Here is a 24,903-nt window from a genome sequence, read left to right on the forward strand (position 1 = left end):
TGTTCTTACAATTGTGTACAAAAGTCATTGATATTTTTCTTTTAGTTGCATTTTAAGTTAAAATTGATTTTAGTAACTACAACAGTTAAAATTCAAAATGGACACCATTCAAAAAATTTCTACATTTTTCCGGCTTTATTTAGAGAGTAATTCATTATTAATCTTTCGCTTTTTTATACATTAACTAGATCACTCTCTGCACTAAGATTTTCTCCTTGAAAACTTAGTTGCAAGAAGAAGAAGAAGAAGAAGAAGAAGAAGAATAGTTTGTTTTACAACAAATATACATTAAAATAAGTTTTCCAAAATGAACAAGATAAGTGCTCTCAATTTCGTACTTTAATCAATAAACAAACCTTTCTTAAATAGACATATATTGGCTTGTCAAAGTTTTAATTAACGTAAATTTAATACCCTTGAAATTAATTCAAACATGTCTTCAATATTAAATCAAATAATAGATTATTGCTTATGCAATAAGACGTGGGTTTGAATATGCTGAAGCATATTATCCTCCTATTTATGAGTTGGGGACGGGCTATGAGTAGTTTTAGACATTATATCAAAAAACAGATATAATTAGAATCTATAATGAGATTATTAAAAAAAAACTTTAATCAATATAAATTTTAATACCTTTAAAATTGGTTCAAGCATGTCTTCAATATTAAATCAAATAACAAATATCTTTTAAGAATAATTTTTATAGGAAATCAGATCTCTTTAATTAAAGAAATTTGATTATATTGAAATTATTCAAAAGGTTTTTAATTTAATTTTTTTCACCTCTCAATCCAATAAATTGCCACTAAAACTCATCAAAGATTTGAAGTAAAAATCCCAATTTTTTTAGTCAAAATGGTGTCACCATATTTATGGCAAATTACATTACAATAAGTTGCAATTGGTGTTGCATTTGCGAAATGTAAAATCAAACCATCGTCTTTTAATTTTTTTTGTTGATGGGAATGGTTTTGATTTTGTCAGCATCTAGCTAGCCAATCAGCAAGTTCAGTTTCCAATAGGTTCGAGCTTGATCAATTAGCTCATGCACCATGAAAGCCTCGTGCCTACACCCTGAAAGACGGTCACTACTCATTTATCCTCAGTTATATAAATGCTTTTTCCATTCTCAACATTCCCATGAATCTCTTTTTTCAAAGGCTTTGGATGTGTTGATGTTATTTGAATCGAATTGGATTAATTGGTTAAATTGAGAATTAATTGGGATATTAGTTTAAAGAATAGTATTAGACTGATTAATTCAGGAATCAGTACAGTCCGGTTGAGTCAAACTTTTTTATAATATTTTTAATGATTTATTTAATCGAACTGGATGGTTCGATTGAATTAATAGAATCAGTTAGATCGATAAACCAATAACTTGATCGATTCGATCACCAATCCGATTCTAAAAACCTTATTCACTCCCATAATTTTTTAATCCCATGACAATGTTTTAGAGCAAGAGTATTAAGAATCATGATCGAATGAAGATATTTTCCTTTAAGAATCTCGACTCACAAAGATTTAGGGTTCATTAGATAGCACCATGCATATTGCAATTTTAATTGCACATAAATTCATATGTTAAAGAAATTAGGAATATGGAATGGAACCCCTTTGTTGATATTTCGACTTATTTATTCTATTTTAGATTTGGAACTATATATCCTAAAAGCATGTAAGAGTAGTCAATGAGATCTTAGTCTATTAGTAAAGGTTGAGATTCTCGAGTTTTAATATTGCTTTAAGTTGATATGAGTTGTCTTTAAATATATTCAAACTTAAATCTCACTATATATATATATAAATTCTCCCTAAAACTATTATAGTTTTACTTCGAATGTGAGTTCAATTATGTAAAAGTAAAAAGTATTATGAACTCAAAATTCGAAGTTCTTCATAAAAATATCAATTATAAATTATCAAAACATAGATGCAAGGGATATTGTCTCATCTTTTCCTTGTTTTTATATAACCAAGGTATCTTTTATATTCATTTTACTATCCATGAAGACTAAGTTTTTTTGGAGATCAATGGTCGTCCCTCTCAATAATGTCATTTACGAAATTCGAACTTGAATTCTCCCATTAAAAATACAATGTACTTTGTCACTACACCTAATACTTGTCAATTCTCATCACCATTATCGTGATAAGAAGCTTATAGTTTTCTATTTCTACTAATAATTTAGCTTTGATAATTTTATGTCCCACTCTTATTATTATGAAATCATGTACCATCACACATTTTTAACATTTCTTATGAGGATCATTAGTCTATATCTTTTAGAATAGGGATAATATAATTTTGGGATTCTAAACTTGATAAATTAAGTCTACTTGAGTAATTTAACTTGACAACTGCATTCATTTTTATTCCTGCATTTGAAAATATAAAAAAAGTTTAATGATGTGACACTTTGAGATTTGCCATATTAGTTGAAAATTTAATATAATTTAATATACATATTTTTAAAATTATTAAATCGGTTCAACTACTGGTTTTTTGTCCAAATTTTTAATTTTATCAATTTTGAACAGTTCCTAGTTCAATCGGTTCAACTCATTTGTTTGGACCAATATACTGGATTGTTCTTTGTCTAATCAGTCTACCTAATCTGTAATACCCCATACCCGTACCTGAGATCCGGGATAGGATACGAGGCATTACCGAAATTTTCAGAATAATTTCAATTAATTTATATTATTTAGTATTCATTTTCATGTTTCATGTAACATCCTTTTCATATATTCAATTCAAAATATCATATAAAATACGATACAATACTTAAATTTTCATATTTACATGCTCATTCAGGGTATCCGAACCTACCTGACTAAATTGCAGAAATATCAAGATTTAGGGGCATATTGGTAATTTACCATTTTCCCAAATTTCACCCAATCTTAAATTGATAATTTCATTCACTTTGTTAATTTAGATAATAAAACAATTTATTCCCTTCAATTTAGTCATTTTTGACATTTTTTACAAAATTGCCCCCTAAAGTTTTACTTTTATTCAATTTAGTCCATGAGCTTAAAACATGCAAATTAGCCATACTAACTGAATATTCATATATATTTTTTCCTCCTCCTCCTCTCCATTCCACATCCTTAATGTATATAACATTCTTGTAAGTACGATTTCACAATTTACTTATTAATGCTCACATCAATCTGTTCACACGAGTCATAGTCACTCAATTATTTATAATTCGAGCTACAGAGCTCAAAATTAAGATCCGTAAAATTTCCCTAAAACTATACTAACATATAATTCCACCATAAAATTTTAAGAATTTTTGGTTTAGCCAATTATTACAGTTTATTCATTTAAGTTTCCCCTATTTCACTATCCAACAGTTCTGACCTCTCTTCACTAAAAATTAATTATATCACAGTACAAAACTCGGATAATGTTCCCATTGATTTCTATTGAAAATAGACTCATTAAGGATTCTAAACATATAAATTTGAGACTCTAATTAATTTTATCCAATTTTTTGTGATTTTCCAAAGTTAAAACAGGGGAACCCGAATTCATTCTATCCTTGTCTCACAAAATTCATTATATCTCATAATTTACAAATACATTGCTTACACCGTTTCTTCTATGAAAAACTAGACTCAATAAGCTTTAATTTCATATTTTATTCATCTTCTAATTCGATTTATAAAATTTATGGTGATTTTTCAAAGTTAGTCTACTTCTGCTGTCCAATATTGTTTTAGTTCAAGATGTTTATTACCATTTTTCCTCTAAATTTCAAAGGTCATACAATTCAGTCCTTGCTCAATTAGCCCATCTATTAAGCTAATTTTTCTAAATTAACATTTTATTCCATCATTATAAACTATTACACAATCTTTGAAAATCAGAATTTTAACACTAAACCTTAATTCACAACTTTTTCACAATTTGGTCCTAAAATCAATTTCTATTGAAATTACTTGATAAAATCATCAAACAACAAAATCAAAGCTTCAAATTCATTTTATTTCATCATAAACAGCTAACACTTATCAATGATAGCTTTTAATTTTGTTCATAAAATCAAAAACTAATGAATTAAACACTTGGACCTAATTGTAAAAGTCACAAAAACATAAAAAATCTCAAAGAAAAGGGTAAGAATTGAACTCACATATGTCAAAGTATGAAAAACCAGCAGCTTTCAGACCTCCCATGGCGTTTTTGCTGAAGAAAAATGATGATATCTCTAGATTTTTCAAATTTGTCTTGTTTTATATGTTTAATTTGCAAAATTTCCCATTTTGCCCTTGTTTCTCCTTGTCTTTTTTGCTGATTTTCTTGCCCAACCGTCCAGCCCATACAATTTGGGTCCAATTTTCTTTTAAATCCCTCCTTTTTAATCACTTAAACTATTTAATCACAATTTAATAAATTTTGCACTATTTTCAATTTAGTTCTTTTTAATTAATTGACTAACCAAACGTTAAAATTTTCTAACGAAACTTTAATACTAACTTAATAACACTCCATAAATATTTATAAAAATATTTATGGCTTGTTTTATAAATCTGAGGTCTCGATACCTCGTTTTCAACCAAATTTACCTGATTAATTCTTTTAAAATCGCAAAATCCACTAATTAAAAATAATTTTTTTAAGTTCGCGCTTGGCCTATAATTATTATTTGTTAAAATTTCTAAACTTACTCGTCGGATTTAGTGATCTCAAATCACTATTTCCGACACCACTGAAAAATTTGGTTGTTACATAATCAATCTAGTCATGTTCCAAAAACATTGGTCACATTATTAAGTTTTGACAGAATTCAAATTCAAAGACCAAAGTAAATTTAGTTGTTAAGTTCAAATACCAAATTAAAAAAAAAAACCTAATAGCCAAATTTAGTGATAAAAAAATATATTATTTATTTAGAATACAATGAAAATAAAAAATATAAAAAAGTAGGTAGCTTTTGTTTTATTGCATTTTGTTTAGATATTTAGTCATATGGGAAACATGATTTGATGTAGAATCTGGTAGCATTTTGTTTTTGTTTTGTTTTACTTCTGTTTTCAATTTAATGGTCCCAAACATTCTATATTTTGTGTACCCATCCATCACACATTAAATCATGTTTCCCATATGACTCTAAATATCTAAACAAAACTCCAAAATGCTTAGAAACCACATGGAAACATCATTCTATATATATATATATATATATATATAATTTGCATTTAAAATGTGTTCTTATCTGATTTATCTTCACGTTTCCTTTCCTTAAATCTGAGCATGTTTCAAATATGTTTATTTTGCTGGCCACATAATATTACAGTAATAGGAGGCTTACAAAATAGTTTCATCTCATTTAGTCTTAGTTCGGTTGGCATGGTATTGTTGCTAATACAGGAGGATGTGGGTTTGAGTGTGTTGAAGCGTATTATCCTCCTATTTATGAATTGAGGAGGAACAAACAGGAAAAAAAGGCGAGAGGGGGAGAGACCAAAAGAGCTTTGTGGCTTGGACTTTCATGCTGTCGACAATAAAAAAAAAAACCGACATATAAGGTTAACAAAAGCAAAGGAACCAGCAAGGCAACAAAAAGACCCAATGTCGTGTTGAAAAAATCCGGTTAAAAATACGGTTTACAGTTGTAAAAGAAATTTAAAATTTTTTAAATCGAGTCGGTTTGTAATAATCAAAGCAATAAACTTTAGCGAAAAGTACTTGTACTTTGTACGAGACGGATTCAGGCTGATCCTGTCTTTCAACCGAACGACTTTCTCTACTATCCTCTACCTCAAATTGCATCGAGTGTGGACTGAGCAACATAAATCAAACATAGAACAGAAACGATATTATTATTTTTAGTAGAAAAGTAATTCTCTTAATAAAAACTGATAAAAAATCGTAATTCTTAGAAAATAGAATTTATTCCAAGAAAATAAATTACCATTATTTATACGGAGATAAGAGAATCCTGATTGAATAAGGCTTAAATAAATAATATTATTTTAATTAGGAAACACTCTTCTAGTCTAACTGAGAAGGGGGGGAACACCCTCTTAAATTCTCTTAGTGTTATCGCCCCTCGTATGATGTTATGTGAGATAGATTGGGTCTCTTATCTTATGTATTGAGTCAAATTATATGTGTTTCTTAAACTTTTGAACTAGCACTTTATAATTTAATTAAACTCAATACTTGTTTTCTATTTCTCAATATAAATATTATTTATTCAATTAATTAAATTAACTAAATTAATTTCTCAATTAAATAAACTTTACCGTAAAAAAATCAATGAGAAAATATTTTAATTTCCTTAGTCACTGGATTCATAATGACTAGTTAATTTAATTTCATTTTTTAACTTCAATTATTTAATTAATTAAATAATAATTTAAAAACTTTAAATTAATTCTTATGTAATTTTTATACTTAGTGAGAAAATACTTTCATTTGTTAATGCGACCCATTTCTCTAATTTCATCATTTTCATTCATTTATGGTTTCAACGAGCTAGTGGAGGGACTGATTGGACATATATAATTAAGACTCAATTTATAATTAAGTTCCATCTTTTCACCTATTAATTATAAACTTATTTAGTCACAAAGTCATTTCACTATACCATTATGAAGGTGTCTTAATAAGTGCTTGTCGAATAATCTTATCATAAATGTGTTACCCGCATAGGATTTTTCAATTTCTTTGGGATGAATCTGTTCTCCCAATATGGTTTTATTTTATCTCATGATAACTATTATATTTTCCTTCATGAAAAGTCAATTACTATCTAATAGTAATCATGTTATTTATCACAAAGATAAACGACTCATGGTCACATTTACGTTTCATCTATCATGTAAAGTCCATGAAATGATATTATTTACTCTTTAGTTGGGCTATGAATTCCACTATTGTAAAAAATGCTACACACTGCAAAAGTCGTATACCCAGCACACTTACTTCTAATTCTTTATCTACTTGAATTTTGGCTTTTACTTACTTCAAAGTATACAAGTCACGTTTACATAATCCATCATCCACTCAAAATTAAGGTATGTCACACTGTAAACACTACAAGTAAATAAATCCATAAATGGATCTAGTATCTATTCTACTAGAGTCTGGTTCGATATACTGTCAATCCAGTTAGGCACCTCCATTTTTCTATTTTTTAAAAGTCATCCTCTCTAATGCTCAAAGACAAAGCATCTCCCCAATTGAAATTGATAAACGACATAATAGTCTTTCAATTGATTTGCTCATTTCCGATTAGAATAAGGATATGTTCAGATTATCTATTAATACAAGTTGTCTTTTTGTATTATAATCTGACCACGTAATATCGTTAGTATTAGTTAAACGTTAGATAATCAGTAAACTAATATTTGATTCCATTTTACTTTACGTGTAAAAACCATTAAGAACAATACACAAAAATATTAATGTAATCAATAGGTATTTTATTAAACCAATTGGACACTACATCCAACATGTCAATAGTAACGAGAAGGGAAGAAACAGATCGGAAGGGAGTGGAGGGGAAGGAAGGATCGTTGTTGGCGAAAGAAGCCATCAAAGACCTGCGGGTAGCCTCACCAGTGACAAAAGTGAAAGAGGACAATAAAAAGAATTTTTTTCTTTTCAAACTCTATTGATTTATCTTTAGAAAATAATAATCATGGCTTCTCTTGTGAAAGATTATGATGTCTATACAAGATTTAGTTTTTATTGATGGAATAATTTTTAGAATTAATTATCTTTATAATATTGAATTATTGATTATTAATTAATATATTGTATTCTCATGATGCCACAAAAAAACTTAGGTGATTTTTATTTTTGTAAAAGAAAATTGCTAATTGTATGATGATTTCATGAAAACTTTTGTTTTTAAGATTAAAAGAATATTTGAGGTCTCGTTGGCACATAAGTTTCATGCACCATCGATGAACAATAACAGAACACTTCATTATCAAATAAAATAAAAAATAGTGAAAGACTTAAAAATAAATACTAATAATTTTATTTGAACATAACTAAATAATAATTTAATATAAATAAATATTAAAACCCTAAACTCTAAACTCAAGACCCTATACCCAAAATCCAAGACCATAAACTCTTAAACCCAATACCATAAATCCTAAACCTAATATCCTAATCTCAAAAAATATTAATATTTATTTATAATTGATACAAATAACATTTAATTATGTCTAAATAAAATTATTAATATTTAATTTTAGATCCTCCATATTTTTTTGTTTAATTTAATGATGAGGGACAATACTATTATTCACTGATAGCGCATTGAACTTATATACCGACAAATGCATCAAATATTATTACTTTAAATTTTAGATTATTTGATTTAAATATTTAGCAAAAATGAGAACATGAAGAAAACAAAATTATATGAGTCACATTAATTGTTTTCAAGATTTTTATGTAAAATCAAGTTTTTATTAATAGAATGGTTTTGAATATTATTTTGTATGAGATTTCTATCATCTTATTAGCTAATTAATCAATACAAATCCTTAATAAACTAAGATTAATTGTTTTGTAATCTTAAAATTTTCAAATTTTGACTAAAATTTTGACATGTTCGGTCATAGTACATTCTCAATTCTCATGACACAAAAAGCACTTATCATATTACCTTTTTTTTCTTTTCACATTACTTAAACATTTTCAAATATTTCTCAGGTATAAAAACTTATGTACCATGCAGAACTGAATTTAAAGTAAAAATGCTGTAAAAGTAAAATTTCTTGAACCAACCAAACAGTAAATGCAGCTTGAAGAAATTGTAGAGCAAGAGCATATCATTGACACTATTTCCTAGTCTCAGGTACAAGCAAGTAAATAAACAAACAAACAAGATTAAACAAAATTGGTGTGTTTCATAGGGGGAGATCAATAGTACTACCAAATCACCATCCATACTTGGCTTGTGTTTCAGCTTTAGTAAGCAAACCTCTAGATCGCCTCTCTTGCAGCTCCATCTCTTTCTGCTTCATATCAAAGTACAGTGAACCAATTTGATGCTTCCTCTTGTGGAGTTTTGTCGGTTTACCCTTCGACGAAGCAGGCTACATGCAAAGCGAAGATGGTAAATACCACAAATATTAAAGGGTATTAAAAGAAGTTGAAGAACAAGATTTACGGGCTTCAAAGCTAGGGTCAGAAGCATCTCAGACAATTGAAAAGCTGGCATTACCAGATAGGATGCTATGGTACTCATATTCTGTACCATAAGGACTTTAACATTCTAAACCGATCGATTCTAAACTGCAATTACTAAACTATCTATGATACTTGAAGAACAACAATTAAAAAGTAGAATCAACTTATATCCTAAAAGAAAATTGAAATAACTTATAACATAGTTATCAAAATTTTGCTTTCCCTGAAACTAGGTTCAGTCTGAAGATCCCAGATTATGCCTTTTGTTTTTATGCCTTTGATCAATGCCTCATCTATTCTTCTGCCAGGCATACCGTTATCCTTCAAACTGCTCTTTCTTTCATTATTCCCATCTTTATTTATAATTTTGTAAACCAAACAAAGCCTACTAGTCATCTTCCTCAACAACCAATGAAAATCATATAAGAAAACATTCCCATTAACAAAGAGAGCAAGGACTTAGTAAACATAATCTCAGTTTTGAGGAGTAAGAAGAGCATAATGTAAGCTTCTTTATTCAAATTGGAAGTGTTAAGGTAAATAGAGACACTGTGAGCATTATCAGTTTATACTAATGTCAATGGGAGTAAATTTCCTTTTCTTTGTCAGGTGCACACGTCCATGTGCTAGGGACACACAAAGAGGTTGAGGTGTGATAATTTTTAGAGTGGAAATCTGAAACTAAAATGGTGCTGTTAAGGTTTAATCAAGATTGTTAGTAATCATTAGTCTTAGATGATGCTCTGTTTTGTTAATACTTTAAAAGACCTAATGCGAACATTCACATCTATGGTGTTACTACTTCTCTGTTACCTTTATTTATCATCACTGAAAGAGGTGACACATTAGAAAATAATTACTTACCAATATTTAAGACGCTCCAATGTTCACAATGCAGAAGTATATTCGCCATTTATATCTCTAGCAACTCTACTAGTAACTTAGTAATATCACTACTTTGCTTGGATCACCGGCATTTATAACTTCTACATGCTAGACCCCAAAATTTAAATAACTTTACTATCACAACAATCTATAACCAGACAACCTGTTCCTTTTAAGCGGAGGAATACTACTGATCGGTATGCTATCTCGTGGAAATAATCTACTTGAACCTAAAACCTTTACCACTTTAGCTGCAGCGAAAAGACAAACAACTAGCACATGCTAAATCAGGATCTAATGATTTCATTGATCACGTCTATTTTGTAACTTATCAAGCATATGAAAGCTATGTTACTTATGTGTGACTTTCAAATATGGTTACTCTTTTCTAAGTTTTTACACGTATGTGGAGAATCCTCGGAGGTCATATCCCCTAATCCGTGTACTTAAAGAAAAATGAAGAACAGCATACTATAAAAGTAACACAAGCAAGTGCAATACATAAATGAGACACAAGTAAGACCAAACAGAAAGGTAGTAAACAATTTGTTTGAAAGAGTAAAGAAATTGCAATGCAAATATCATTAAATAAACCCTAAATCAAACAAGCTGAAGTTCTATACCTGGTAAGAAGGCCCAAAAGCTATTCCAGTCATCTTGACTTGGTCTTCCCTGGGCCGATTCTTCGTAAGATCATCCTGCTTCACCTCAACAATTTCCACTGGTAAATCATTCCTCCCTCTCTTTCCCTTAATTTTCACCCCAAAGTCAGCTATCCCAGTGGTCTCAGGCAACATAGAAGCTGTTGTTGACCCATCACCCCAATTATTCTCATATTGTACATGGTAATTTCCATAACTCTCATAACTCCCATAACTAGTAGCAGCATCAACACCCCCAATATTCGGATCACTACTCGATTGATAGCTACTATAATCAGCATAATTTGCATAACTACCAATATTTTGATCATTGTTTCCATAGTTTCCTGAATTTTGATCAACACTCGACTGATCATAATTTACATAATTATTATAACCCACTGTGGTTCCAGCATTTACATCCGAACCCCATTCGTAATTCGAATAATTAGGTGCGTTATTATCAATACTTGCCTCCTTTTTGTCCTCAAAAGTAGATGAAGTCAATGTGGGGATGACTTGGGTATCAATAATGGATCTTCTTCCTGAACCTGAAGAAGGGGCAACACCTAATGTAGTGGAGTTCCTGGGAGCAGGTATGCTTGATAGAAAGGATTTCACGGAAGGACCTTGAGCTAGGGTTTCGGATTCTCCCCGCTTTGGCCTTTCTTTCTCCTCCTCCTCGTCATCGTCGGAATCCACGTGGGTATTGGGGTTTATAGGAGGCTTGAATTGAACAATTCTTTTGGCGACAGGAGGATTGGGTGGCTGTTGTGGTTTGGGTTGCGGAAGATGAGAGAAAAGATTGGATGAGTTTTGGGGATGAGGAAGAGAGGGTTTGGGAACACGAACAGCTACTTCACCTCCTCCGCCGCCGTTTCGGTCTTCGTCGTGGTGTTTTGTGGAGGATTTGAGGGATTGTTTAGGCTGCGGAAGAGAAGTGAAAAGGGAAGAAGATTTGGGTTGAAGGAGAGAGGAAACTTTAGGAGGAGGAGGAGTAGGAGGGTGAGTGATTTGTTGGGATTCATCGTCGTCGGAGGAAGCATAATTGGCTAACAAAGACTCCATCGCCGCCGGTGGCCGTGCCCGACGCAAAAGAAAAGAATATATCAAATCTGTATTCGCGTACAATGGTTTAAGCCTCAGCCTTAGGGCACCCAATATATCGTGATAGGTAAAATTTTTTTATTGGCCCCTATAGTATAGATGGATTATGAATTTAGTTCTTTTACTCTGATTTGGACATCTTTTAGTTTATATTTTTAAAGAAATTTCAATTCGAAATTAAACAATATCCATTTAATTGTATAAGGTTTTTCTATATTTAAATTTATTAGATTAAACTCTATTATTTTCAAAATTTTATTTGACAAATATATTATTACAGTTTTGAGACAAAACTTGAAAAATAATTAACCTAAAAATAATCTAACTAGAAAATAAACATTAAATCCACAATTTAAATATAATACAAGATTAGTAATAAAATTTAATTTAACAAATTTAAATTCTACACCTTAAATCAATATTTAAATTTCAAGATTTAAAAAATATAAAAATTTAAGTTCATCAAATTAAAATACAACTATTAAATACATATATGTTTAACTTTTTTTTTTTTTTTGGTTTTGACTTACGTAAAAACTAACCCAACTTCACATGATAATGTATATTATAATTAATTTAGACGAGTTGGATTGACGAACTAATTTAGAAATGTAATTTCGATCATAAAAAAATGTTCTTAATTGTTAAAAAAAAAAAAACATAAAAGTGTGCTTCCAAAGAAGCCATCACTATTAAAAAAAGTTTTACTTGAATAATATCTCAACCTTATTAAAAAAGTTTTACTTGAGTAGTACCTTGACCCGAACAAAATTAATGTTAGACCATATGACGAATGAATACACGTGCTTAAAATTTTCTTTTCAAAGCAGCTTTCTAAGATCTTCATTTTGAAAATAATTTTCTGTATATATACTTCAATAACATGAAAACACCATACTTTGCCAAAGCTAAATGCATCCTCTCATGGAGTGTAAATGAAACAAAATATACAATGGCTCAATCCAAGTATTGTGCAATGGAGGCCTACAACTACTATCGTCTCCTAGGATTTATGTAATGCATAAGATAATAATGTACGATGCCATGCAATATAATATATACAACGTTTTTACCAATCCTTGAGTAGTTCACCGGCAACATCCTTGTAACTCACTTTCTTTTTCTTTTGTGGCTGTGGAATAAAATCGGCATCTAGTTTCTCATCCTCTACGACACGAATGTCTGCATCGTTATCCATGTGAGGTTTCTCGTTTTGGACAACAGAATTTGTGGTTTCGACATGCTTTATTCCAAGGCTTGGGATCATGTCTAGTAACATGGCCTGAACCGGATCGACCATAACTTCTAGCTTTTCTGAGGTTGAAATCTCATGGCCGTATTTCCCTTCATCTAGTTCCATATGGTCGAACTTCTCGGCTTTGTTGCCGGGTTGGTCATTATTTGCTTCACACATCACGGTATCATGAGCTTTATTAGGCCAGTTTATGCCGACATTTTCTTCTGCTGCTTGATTTTGATGAAACTCGAAATTTTCCCTACCAGCCCTTCTGTAGCACTCAGTATTATTCCCTTCACCCTTCCCTATCTCCTCATTTGTTTTGTCATCAGAACCACTTTCTTCAGACCCATCTTCATCAATCTTAACAGACATCTTTCCACGACGTCTTGGTACTCTCTGAGCTCGGGTTACAATTGTTTTTCCTTTCTTTGTGTTCTTGCTAGCAGGTCTTCTCTTCCTGTTCCCGTGACTAGGTGTAACCGCTGAAATTGATTTTTCGGGGTGATCTTTGCCTCCTCTCTGTTTTGTTTTACTTTCGGGTGAAGTAGATGTACCCTTGTTCTGAACACCGTTGAAATCTGGCTTGGATTTTTCCAGATTTTGGTCCAATTTGCTGCACAAAAAGTATAACATAAAGCAATTACTAGTTAGGACATCTACATCAGAGGACAATAAAGGGCTCAAAGCCTCTTATACAGATGCCTTACAAAGCAGTTTCTTGTTCATAATGCATGTGTATTATATTCAAAACTTCCAACACGTTTATTCTCTTACAAGGTGCAAATACCATGTAAGCCTGGTTTTTTGTGACTAGTTCATAAAAATATTACAGTTAATCGAACATAATCGTTTTCGACAAAACACCCGCTAGAAACATCATGATACATAGATTAATGATTTGATCAAGTGAAGAAATCAGGAGCATCAATAAATCTATTTGAACAACTCTATTTAAGATGAATGAAGAGCAGATTTCTAATGCAGAGTGGAACTTGAAACATATATATCCTAGTCTTGTAAGCAAAGCCTCGGTATCATATGGCTTTAACGAGTCGCAAAAGACTAGTTCAAAGAAAGGTTTTGTATATTAAAATAGATGCAAAGGTTGTTTGGTGTTTATTTCCATATTGCTTAGAGCTAGGTTAACCCCATCTCGAAATTCTGGTCTTGTCAGAGTTAGAACTGATATGCGATTGCTAAAGTTGGTAAAGTTTCAACATTCAAATAAGTTAACAGAACTTAAAGTGTGTTTTGCACAAACCTTTCTACGAAGTTTGTTTCTTCGAAATCATTGGGTTTCAAGCTATATTGGTCTTCTCGCAACTTCTGTCCCCGCTCTATGCAATTTTCCAACCACTGAGATTTGACAACATGAAGCCCCTTTTTCCACACAAGATTTTTCTCTTCAAAAGAACAACTACAAAAGGAACAAAGTTAAAAAAAAAATCCAGCCCTAGACTTGGACAGACAACTGTAAAATTTTAATGCAAAGACAATTGAAACTACAGAATTTGCAAATTGTAGGATGCTAATTGTTTGCTTGGCTGATAGTTCTTTCAAACAAAACTGACAACTATCCTGTCTCATGCCATATGAGACCCCTATCTCGACATTCAAATCCTTAAGCAAGCAAAAGGAACTGTCATATCCTCCAATAAAAGATCACGAGAAAAGCACCATTGGAATGCGTATGTTTAAGATGCAATATTATATTTTCTGTGACAGAGTTAGAACATATAGTGTAACCAAGACTCCTAGACTAGTCAAAAGAAGCTCATTATCACAACAAATGACATTAACCACAACAATAAATTATATTGACCATTATTACCTCTTAATAAGAGAGTCAAAGTCCACATCCAATCCCGGTACTGAGAGGACTACCAAATGGGTAGCATGGCTGAGATTCTCACTTATTTTGCCGCCACCCATTAAAATTTCAAGCTTTAACCTCCTTAGTGCTAGATTCAACAAGACTTGCCAATCAGCTTTCCTAAATAAAAGCTACAACCTATGAGAATGAAAATCGACAACCAGCATCGACAACCAGTAGCAAACTCTAAGACACCTACTTGAAGTTATTCGCTCAATAAAGACAAATAAGCAGAATAAATGTAGAGTCATAATTGGCAATATATCTTACAGAGACTCAGCTGAAGAGTAGAAGTAAACAGAGCAGCCATGAAACAGGGACCATTTATCATTTGGACAGTACTTCGCTCTGTAATAGTCAATTGTCTTGGAGTTTTCAGATCTTTGGATATTGTTTAAAAGCTGGACAAGATAAATCTATCATAAGTTTACTTTATCGAATATACAGGTCAATCACCAAATATTTGGAAGCAACATTAGTGGTTATCATCATAACATCGTGAATGAATTTCCTAATTTCTTGTTTGTCCATCATTGCCAGGCACAATGGTAGTTAATGCAGCAGAATGAGTTGCTGGAGTATAAATATACCTGTTTGATATCCGCAAGGTCAAGGTCCCAATAGTAAGGGTCAAAGTATTGATCAACTTCTTGCTGTAATTTCGTCTTTGATGATTCAGAAAGAAAAAGGAAATACCTTTAAAAGAAAACATATGGTAAAAGGAATTGTCAGCTGAATAGAGGAAAGAAAAGAGAAGGGGAGTGAGCTCTGATTTGATGAATGCAAATCTTACTTTGGCTGCAAAGGAATAAGCTTCTTTTGTGAGCAACAATCCAAGGCCCAAGAGTAATGGATAATGTCCCCATGCAGCTTTGCTGCCTGATACTTGATCCCTGACAAGTTCTCTTGTTAACTCTAGTTTTGAGCACTGGAGGGGATATGCGTGCATGTGTGTGTGTGAGAGAGAGAGAGAGAGAGAGAGAGAGAGAAGACCTTTGCTTTCAGCTGCAACACAATGAGTAACTGAATTGTTCAAATTCATTGAGAACCTTCCCCCATGCTCCACAACCATTTTGTGAAATGAATCAAGAGAATATGTCGGAGGCACATTAACAAAGTCTATGCATGTCAAGGGAAGTTCAAACTAAAATTAAAGGTAGATTCTGCAACACGCCATCTACAGACAGAATCTTGAAAAGTCGGGGGGGGGGGGAGAACTTGTAGTAAAACTAATGCATACAATGAGGGAGGGGGCATAGACACACCTGCAGATGCATGCATAAAATATAGAAGAAAAATGAAACTGATAACTAAGGAAATCTCACTGAAGGATACAAAACATAAGATTTGAAAATATTAAGGTTTCTCCCTTTACGCAGGACGTGTCAGTCCGAATAAAATGAGAAGGAACAATGGAGACATTCTTTCTGTCTGCCTTTCTAGCATGTGCCTTGTGCTTTGTTTTACTATCAGGCTGGTTTTCCTGTTCTGTCCCTTTTTGAGTGGTACCATTACTTGAATGCACCAGTTCTACAAATGCTGAAACAAAAACAAGAAATTGAAAGAGGACACATGAGTAGACCCCAAAAATAGAAATTCATTAATTAAAGCAACAATACTTTCTATCCCCTTACATTGCACATCAAGGCACTCATGCCAAGGCTTGTCATATCTCACTCTATCAATACGTGGAAATCTCAGGCTGTACGGCGCAGCAAATACCTGAAAAAAATCAAAGAGAACATAAATAAGCATAAATCAAGAGAACAGGAGTAAACAAGTAAATAAAACAAGGAAAATGGAGAAGTCCAAATACTAAAGTAGCACTATTACTTTTGTCTGACCAAAATATAAATTAAAAAATGGCTATAAATACACACCTCAGACCTTATAGTCCTGATATCACTGGTGATAGAAAGAATGATTGATCTGCAACAAGAAATTGAACATAAAGACAAACATTGAAAAACTGTGCTTCAAAAAAACCATGACCTTTCCCATCATAAGAGAGGAAGAAATAAATGCTAACTTCTCTGGGCTTTCAATCCAAACATCAGGTCTCTCTTTCGAGTGATTTGTAACTTGATAAAAACTTGGTTGCATCTTCTTCGGATATTCATATTTCCTGACACCACATAACAGCCAAGTAAATCATATAAAAATGTCTCCTCCGTAAAAGAGGAACCACCTAACCCAAGTAATTATCAGTGAAAGATGTTTCTTTTCCAAATTCTGGCACAGTAAGTAATCCATCTCTGGTTGTTTGGTTCAAGAAGAATGTATAGTTGATACACTTGTGCATGCATGCATGTGTATAATCTAAGATTAACTAACTGGATACTGATACTCAAAGTCACACCAGGCCTTAAAATATATACATAAATAAATAGAGCAACACAATTCAGAAGGCTGGTTTTAGTTCCTAGGCCATAAGGCCAGTAACTGGAAGCTAGGCTCACTACAAAAGCTACTTTGGTCATTTCAATGGCCAGTCAATGCAGCTCATAGAAACCTGGAAGCAACAGTTTCCAGAAAAGTACCTAAAATAAGGCTTCAATTTCTTTGCAACAGTTTCCAAGTCATCGTCAGTCAACCCAGTACCAACCCTGCAGAAGGATATAAATCTGCAAGAAAAGGACCTCTGATCAGGGAGTTGGTAGATTATACCTGGTTAAAGAACTTGAGTCTCAAGTTTTACCTGTCATGGTGTCCTCTAAGGGACATTATTCTAATGCTTTTGCTAAAACTATTGATGCATAATATCAACTATTTGAGCCCACTTAGCTCTCAAAAAGAGTTCTACACTAAAAAAATTTAATTAAATCCTTTCTGTCCTTTGAGGAGTGAAACCATCAAGGTCCATACAAATTGGTCCAAATAAGAGCATCCATGCAACTCAACACGTAGCCTGTCCTCACACCTATGCAACAGTGTTTACTCATAAAGGTTGATTCAACTAAAACCTAAAGCGATAAATGGCTAAAATATCGGTCCTCTGCGCATTTGAGGCCCACTGTTTTTCTATAAAAGATCAAAGGAGCTAAGAGAGAGAGGTCCTCAAGAGAATTAACAATGACAATAACAAAATTAACAATCTGTGGTCTACCAAGAGAACCCTACAATGCTCTGAACTCAAGATTTCAATGTCTCAAACTTCAAAAGGGGCATAGGCTGATATAGATAACAGAACTGATTTCTGTATGGACCACGGCTCAGCAGACCATCCATAATAAATAAATGTAAAAGATAATAATATACAATCCTAAAGGCTTCTATGACCATGGGCAAGACAGCTAAGTTGCTCTGACTATTTTTTTTTTCCCCCTTTTCTGTAACTATGTCCAACATGTACCAAGACAAGGGAATATAATTATTATAAGCCTCCAAAGATCTTCCAAGTACATTGAAAAACTTGGGAAAAATAAACATTTCCATGTCAAACATACTTGCAACCACCACGCACATCCAACTCAAAGTAACATAGCAAGAAAGTAAAAGAAATATTTCACTAATATAGGCATAGGTGAACAGCTGAGCTTAGAGACAAGAGAGTTGCTAAATACTACCGCCTGGGGTAAGCATTGGGGTCTGGACGATCTGCTAGGCCTACTAAGAATTGAGCTACCTGCAAAAGTTAAATATAGATAAGAGCGTAAAAAGAAAAAGAAAAGCAAATAAGTAAAAGGGACACAAAACTAACCTCTCCTCCTCGACGCCCAGAGCCGTAATACCCTCCTAAAAACAAAAATAATAATCTTGAAATGCACGCAAGAAATTGCAAGTTTTAACATTGAGACAATATGTGTTACATGGCAAGAAAAGAAATAAAAAGGTTAAGACGAATATTTCAGACCAATAATGAGAACATCCAAGTCAGAACCAGCCCGAATGTAATCAGGCTTCAACTTCAACCACTTCCCACTTCTATCACTTGGTTCCCACTTGGAATTAAGGTCTTTTATTACAATTCCTTCATCCCTAAGATGATAAGAAGCAGTGCAGCGTCAGAATTGAAAAATAAAAATATGGATGACAACAGTGTACTCAATAAGAGCAAAGAATAAACCATAAGCATATCCATAGCAATAGGGAAAAAACTAAGCTACTATCTATTTGAAGTAATAATAGGCCTACACCTTTCAAAATAAGCTCAGATATTTGCAAGGAGGCATTAAGCAATCATAAAAGTTATTATGCCTTTACTAACTTAAAATGCGTAATTGAGTAAAACCCCTTCTACCTACAAAGAAAAAAATATTATCATGAGGGTGTTTTTGACATTTTATATTTTTATATATAATCTATAAAAAATAATTTGAACCCAGAATAAAGCTGCAAGTGGTAGGGCTTGAACCTAGGACATCAAGGTTCCCAAAGCCTTAATGCTGACATTTTAACCAAAGCCTCATTTGTTTTTATATAATTTTTTTATGAATATATTTTCACATAATTTTTTTTCACACACGTTGTAAGTGTGCTATAATCCAGTCCACATAATATATTTACACACAGTTAAGGTTGCCAAGGTTTGATTCCTAGGACACTGGAACTAAAAGTCTGCACTCTAACAGCAGACTACAGTTATATCATCATATTGAACCAAACCAAGATTCATAGATACAACCCAAAAACTGAAACCCACAATTGACCTGAGATTTCTGCAAGACCAAACAAATATGAAAAGGGGTATTTCCAAAAGCACAAGTAGTAGATGACAGTTTATTTACACCCATATATGACCAATCAAAAGAAAATTCCAAATCAATGCATATTGCATATACCGAGGAAAGGCCATACAACTTAATATATATATATATAAATATATAGATATGAGAAGCTTTTACAAAAACGACAGACCTATTTTCAATTGTTTCCTTGAAAAATCTCTCAACATCATTCACACTGTGAGCAATACATGACCAACAAGGTTCCCCTGCAAGATTAGGGTAGAAATCATTGCTGCTCTTCTCATAAGTAAAAACTAAAAAAATATGTGTGCAATTCAGAAATTCTCAGAACTCGCCATATATTTATACAATGGGTAATCATGGGAAAACCCCTAAGTCATACGATATTCACCCACCAGTATGTTGAGAATTTTAAGTACATAACAAAGGCCCATAATTGCAGAGGCTAAAACATCAGATTAAGACTACAACAGTTAGAAAATGGAGATTCTTCAAAAGATGTTGTAACAGAACCAAGTGAACCATTAATCATCAAATTCTAATTCCACTTGTATTTGTTAACTATGAGACTAGACTACACTCCATCGAATTTCCAGACACAATAGAAATCTCCGTATCTCTCCCCTTTTCACTTTGCATAGAGCAAACCACTGCTTGATTCTGCATTTGAACCAAAAAGGTTGTCTTACTAGCAAGCAGTTCATGTTATTAGCAAATATGAATCAACTCATATCTACCGTAGTGGTTCTGGACTTACATAAAAGGTGACATCCATGCTAATTATATAAAGTTATAAATTCAGCTTGGATCTGGTGTTCAGTTGTTTTCATAAGAAAATGTTGTGTTTGCATGAATAACAAGAGCCAACTAAAAAACAAAAATTTAAAATACCCAGGAAGGAGGTTGTAATATTACTATTCTTTACCAGGAGGACGATTTGCATTGAGACCACCATTAGGCACTAAAATCTCTAAGCGCCCCTTCAAAGGCTTCACAACTTTTTGAAGAATCTCATGCCGTTCCTTCAAACTTTGGTGAATAACACTTGTATCCCCAACATAAAGAATGTCAAATGCAACATCTAGCCCACAGTTAAGGGTACTTGAAAAGTTCACATGTTACGAGAAGTGGGTAAATTTATTTTTAGGCCAATATAACAATATCAACATGTTAGAAAGCAAGACCTGCAACTTGCTTCAGGTTATGCATGAAAGGATACAACATAACTGCACCAAAGAGAAAGGAAAGAGGAAAATTAACATATACATCAAATTTCAAGAAAATATTCTCCACAATTGTAATTAGTGATAAGAAAAACAAGTTCTGTACAGCATAAAACCTGTCTGTCACTATCAAGGCCATCTTTTGCTGCTTTGGCTGTAAACAGAATAATAACAAATCATTAATTAATAATAATTATGCAAGATGCTCAAGTAGAAAAGAGCAGAAAATGAAAATATGTGGGTATAAGAATAAGAAATATAAGAACCTATTTCCTGATTTGACCCGAACTCAGCAAACTGATTTAACGTGGAATCCCAAACTAACATTTCTCCATCAAGTATACACCTGCACAACATTAAGAGGAAACAATTAAGCAGAAATGATAAAACACATCTGAAAGGAGCCATTAGTCATCAAGTATACATCTACACAACATACCCTTGGATGAAATGAAAAATAGAATACAAGTGAAAAGGCTAAAATTCTTCAAAATAATACAAGTTTGACTGTTTTTAAACTAGAAAACCTCACCTATCAACCAAAATATTTTGGGTAATAATATTTGACATCCCATGCTGATATTCAGAATGATCAAGAAAATTCCTGTTAAGTTAGAGCCAACAGAACACATTATAATTACTAACTTCATGTGCACATCACATAAACAGAACACCCTTTTTTCTCTAAGGAAGAGCAATATGAAAAGCCATTTTCCTATTCCCCCCTTTTCGTTCCAGTTTTGATAGCTCAAGGAAGAATGGATCTGAATATAAGAGATCCTACTGTTGCAGGGAGGTTTGCCCACCAAAATGGGTATTCTATGCTTCAGTTGCACTAACCTTGACATATCAAAAGGAGACCTTTTGTTTGGGGGGGGGGGGTTGTAGCTGCTCACCTGGAGTAGTAGTGTATGTCTGTTCCATTTTTGTGGATTTGGATGCGATCGCCATCAAATTTACACTCAACAACTACCTCCTTACCATGAAGCTAGGAAAGGGGAAGAGAATTAAAGATTATTCAATAGGAAAATATATAAAAAATTTAAAAGAAAGTATTTCTTTAACTAACATAAGATGAAGAGATAGGAACTGTTGACAGTGACAATAATCCTTAAAAAAGTTTGAATTATGATGTCATTAAGAATAAAATAAAAAATGGATGCTATTACTCCATTACTGACTATTTGGGACAAAGATCAGCTGTAACTTTTTGAAGCCAACTATGCAACACCTTACCTTTTTCCATGCAGCAGCTGGATCACGAACTCTCAAAGCTAGTTGTGGGCGTACAGCCTTTCCAACCTCAATGTCCTGAAAATAAGAGTAATGTCACTTGGAGAACATACTATTAATATCTGGATGAGATGATTGTTCATGGAATATTTCTTTACTTCAGTACAAATAAGGATAGATTTGTCTAAACAGAAGTTTAACTAAACCATAACTAATGTTCCAAGACTTAATTGCCATTTCCAGAAAAGCTTAAAGGTAATTTCGGGCTTTACCCTCTCTGAAAATTAAATGTTCTCATTGAACAATAAAGTAGAGCAAGCAGGAGGATGTTTTCTAAGGGAGGAAGAGAGGGAGAAGGGAGTAACCTATTTCATCTAGATTACCTAGCAATTACAGATTTAAATTTTCCAAACACAGAATTTTAGTGCAGATAAGATATGAAAAAGAAAAAATGAGATCAAATTGTTAGAAAGAGAAGTAAAATCATAAATGAAAAGAATGCTCAGTCATCACTTCAGACGTTCTTTTTAGTCCCGACGCACTAGCTAAGAGCAACCTAAACACAAATCAGCTAATGCCAGATGTTAATATTTTTTTTTTCAATTTATAAACTCTTTACAAAGTGAACTAGAACAGCAAGTCCCTCAACTGATAGCTTTAGAACACTACAGACCAATAAAAATTTAGAGACTTAACCTAACAGAGGCAGTTAAAAGAGAAACTGAGAGTAGCTTCAATGTGTATAACACACCTGACGCTTATGACGCTGAGTAGGATCCCTTAACTTTTCACAAACCAATTTTAGGTCACACGTGACATTAAACAAGTCTTCGGCATCTGGATGAAATTCTTGAAATATGCTCTTCTCAGTAATTCCCAACTTGAGATCTGCAGGAAAAGTAAACTAGGGATCAAAGCTTTCACAGCAGACAGAAAACTCAGGAGTTCAGTTGCTAAGAGATAATACCTTTTAGAATAATCATGATAACCCACTTCATTTCCTGTGCATTTGTCTTATTAATCAAAGTAGCAAAGATTGCAGTCTTCTCAGCCCTGACGTCAAAAACATAGAGGACAGGACCAAATATTCAAGTAATGCATTTACAACACTTTGGACTACATTTAGTTATTACTTTTTCTAATTGTTTTTTATTCAAGAAACAAAAAGTCAAAAGCTCATTTGGTTACAAAAACAAAACTTCAATGACTTTGAAACAGTTGGATACTACTGGAACCAATGTCACGAGTAACAAATACAACTTTTGAATTATTAGCCAGAGTTCGACAATCAATGTTCAATTTCTTTCCAGAAAAAAAAAAAAGCGGGAAACAATCCATTGATTAAAATAAAAATGATACTCTTGAAATTTCTCAATTTCATTCTTTTTCTTTTTAAATATATTCTTACATTTATATGAAACAATCATCTCCTAATATGTATTACATTCGAACTTCTAGCTCACTTTAGGTCAACCACAACAACATTCATCTCTTTTTTTTCCAATTAACTTTCAAATAAGCAAAACGAAAAGCAATAACAAGTAAAAAAATCACCTGCTTTCAGCAGAAGCCAATCGATCAAGCAACTCATTCAACTCCTTGATAGTAAGTCCCCCGGAAACCGTACCTTGCCTACGCTGCAAAATCTCAGCAGCAACAAGAGCAAAGTTCCCAGCATTAGCACCAGTATTAGCTCCACCTTTGCGCCAATTGACAAGACGTAGAGCATCAGCAGAATCCCTCGACAAGCCGAGAGCATCGATGAGGCAAATTGCGAGAACAGACTCCTTGAGGCCGTAAGTTCCACGTTCTCGATCGAGTGAAGGAAGGATAAGCCGCATAGCACTGAAGTAATCGGATGGTTTACAAAAGGTGTCGAGGAATTTACGAAACTTAGACCGCTTCTTCGCCGACGGTCGGCTCCTCTGGATCCATGTGAATAAACTCACTAAAACGCTTAACTTTATTTCTTCCGTCATTTTATTTAAATTTTTTCTTTGTTGTTTGAATTTCTTTTTTGGTGTTAGATGAGATAGAGAGAACGGTGCTTCTGGTTTATTTTTGTAGCTTAGAGAATTTAAACCGCCAGTTTTGCGTTCCGTTTTAATAGCTTGCAGAGGAAGGACGAAGAAGAACCGAGCTACGTCACCGTTTTAAGAAAATAAAAGGACAAATTGTGAGTTTGGTACTCGGTTCAAACTTCGAATTGGGGATTTACGGCTGATTCGGTATCATTTTCTGGTTAAAGTGAAATTTTGTATGCAGTAAACTATACCTCATGGTCACTAAACTATTAATAACTTTATATTTTAGTCACTTAACCTCAAAAAGTTATAAAATAATCATTGTTTTATTTGAAAATTTTTATTTAAGTCACTTGCTATTAAAATCAAAGTAATATGACATTCTCTATTTGCATTGTCTACACCAATCGAAAGCCCTTCTCCTTTTTTTTTCTATAGGTTCGTTTTTTGTATGAAATAACTTTTAACGACATAAATCTATGAACCAATAATTCAAATAGTTTTTTTTATTCATCGATGAGTATTGATTCATTATACTTATCGTCAAATCATCATTTGGAGCTCAATATTGAACTTTAAAGGAAAAAAAAAAAGCTCAATAGTTTACATAAAAACTTTTAAATTGTTCAGTGACTTAAATAAAAGATTTCAAATAATTTAATAATCATTTTGTAACTTTTTAAAATTGATTGAATAAAACATAAATTTACTAATAATTTAGTAACACTGGTTGTAATTACCTTTTTTATATAAATATGATTTTTTTAGTAAGGGATAAATGTCAAAATTGTACATGAACTTTAATTCA

General features: G+C 32.6%; 2 protein-coding genes across 4 annotated transcripts; both read right to left on the reverse strand.

Annotated features, from left to right (window-relative positions):
• Positions 1–8,793: 8,793 nt before the first annotated feature.
• LOC121212617 (uncharacterized) lies at positions 8,794–11,874 on the reverse strand. Its single transcript, XM_041085758.1, has 2 exons — positions 10,690–11,874; positions 8,794–9,087 (listed from the first exon to the last, which is right to left on the reverse strand). The coding sequence occupies exons 1-2, from the start codon at positions 11,773–11,775 to the stop codon at positions 8,929–8,931; spliced, it is 1,245 nt and encodes a 414-aa protein (XP_040941692.1). The 5' UTR covers positions 11,776–11,874; the 3' UTR covers positions 8,794–8,928.
• Positions 11,875–12,712: 838 nt separating this feature from the next.
• LOC121212618 (DNA ligase 4) lies at positions 12,713–24,249 on the reverse strand. 3 transcript variants are annotated; one of them, XM_041085759.1, is made up of 26 exons: positions 23,626–24,249; positions 23,039–23,124; positions 22,823–22,959; positions 22,075–22,149; positions 21,735–21,826; positions 21,371–21,442; positions 21,105–21,184; positions 20,955–20,992; positions 20,835–20,841; positions 20,541–20,696; positions 19,785–19,860; positions 18,781–18,905; positions 18,628–18,662; positions 18,494–18,552; positions 17,468–17,551; positions 16,957–17,052; positions 16,808–16,856; positions 16,562–16,649; positions 16,263–16,466; positions 15,921–16,046; positions 15,721–15,820; positions 15,518–15,623; positions 15,198–15,328; positions 14,886–15,047; positions 14,316–14,471; positions 12,713–13,667 (listed from the first exon to the last, which is right to left on the reverse strand). In XM_041085759.1, the coding sequence occupies exons 1-26, from the start codon at positions 24,048–24,050 to the stop codon at positions 12,884–12,886; spliced, it is 3,549 nt and encodes a 1,182-aa protein (XP_040941693.1). In that variant the 5' UTR covers positions 24,051–24,249; the 3' UTR covers positions 12,713–12,883. The 3 variants fall into 3 exon arrangements, with proteins under 3 accessions (XP_040941693.1, XP_040941694.1, XP_040941695.1); XM_041085760.1 differs by lacking the exon at positions 21,371–21,442; XM_041085761.1 differs by lacking the exon at positions 14,886–15,047.
• Positions 24,250–24,903: the final 654 nt, after the last annotated feature.

The sequence above is a fragment of the Gossypium hirsutum genome, chromosome A13 (genome assembly GCF_007990345.1).
Source record: "Gossypium hirsutum isolate 1008001.06 chromosome A13, Gossypium_hirsutum_v2.1, whole genome shotgun sequence".
Taxonomy (NCBI): domain Eukaryota; kingdom Viridiplantae; phylum Streptophyta; class Magnoliopsida; order Malvales; family Malvaceae; genus Gossypium; species Gossypium hirsutum.

What these genes read in the sequence shown, in the direction of transcription:
- LOC121212618 (XM_041085759.1), bottom strand. Translation starts at nt 24,050, where the DNA reads ATGACGGAAGAAATAAAGTTAAGCGTTTTAGTGAGTTTATTCACATGG. An exon ending in TTGGCTTCTGCTGAAAGCAG is followed by an intron (nt 23,125 to 23,625) that starts GTGATTTTTTTA and finishes TTTTGACGTCAG; the next exon opens with GGCTGAGAAGACTGCAATCT. An exon ending in CAATGCAAATCGTCCTCCTG is followed by an intron (nt 19,861 to 20,540) that starts GTAAAGAATAGT and finishes CTAATCTTGCAG; the next exon opens with GGGAACCTTGTTGGTCATGT.
- LOC121212617 (XM_041085758.1), bottom strand. Translation starts at nt 11,775, where the DNA reads ATGGAGTCTTTGTTAGCCAATTATGCTTCCTCCGACGACGATGAATCC. An exon ending in CTTTTGGGCCTTCTTACCAG is followed by an intron (nt 9,088 to 10,689) that starts GTATAGAACTTC and finishes CTTTGCATGTAG; the next exon opens with CCTGCTTCGTCGAAGGGTAA.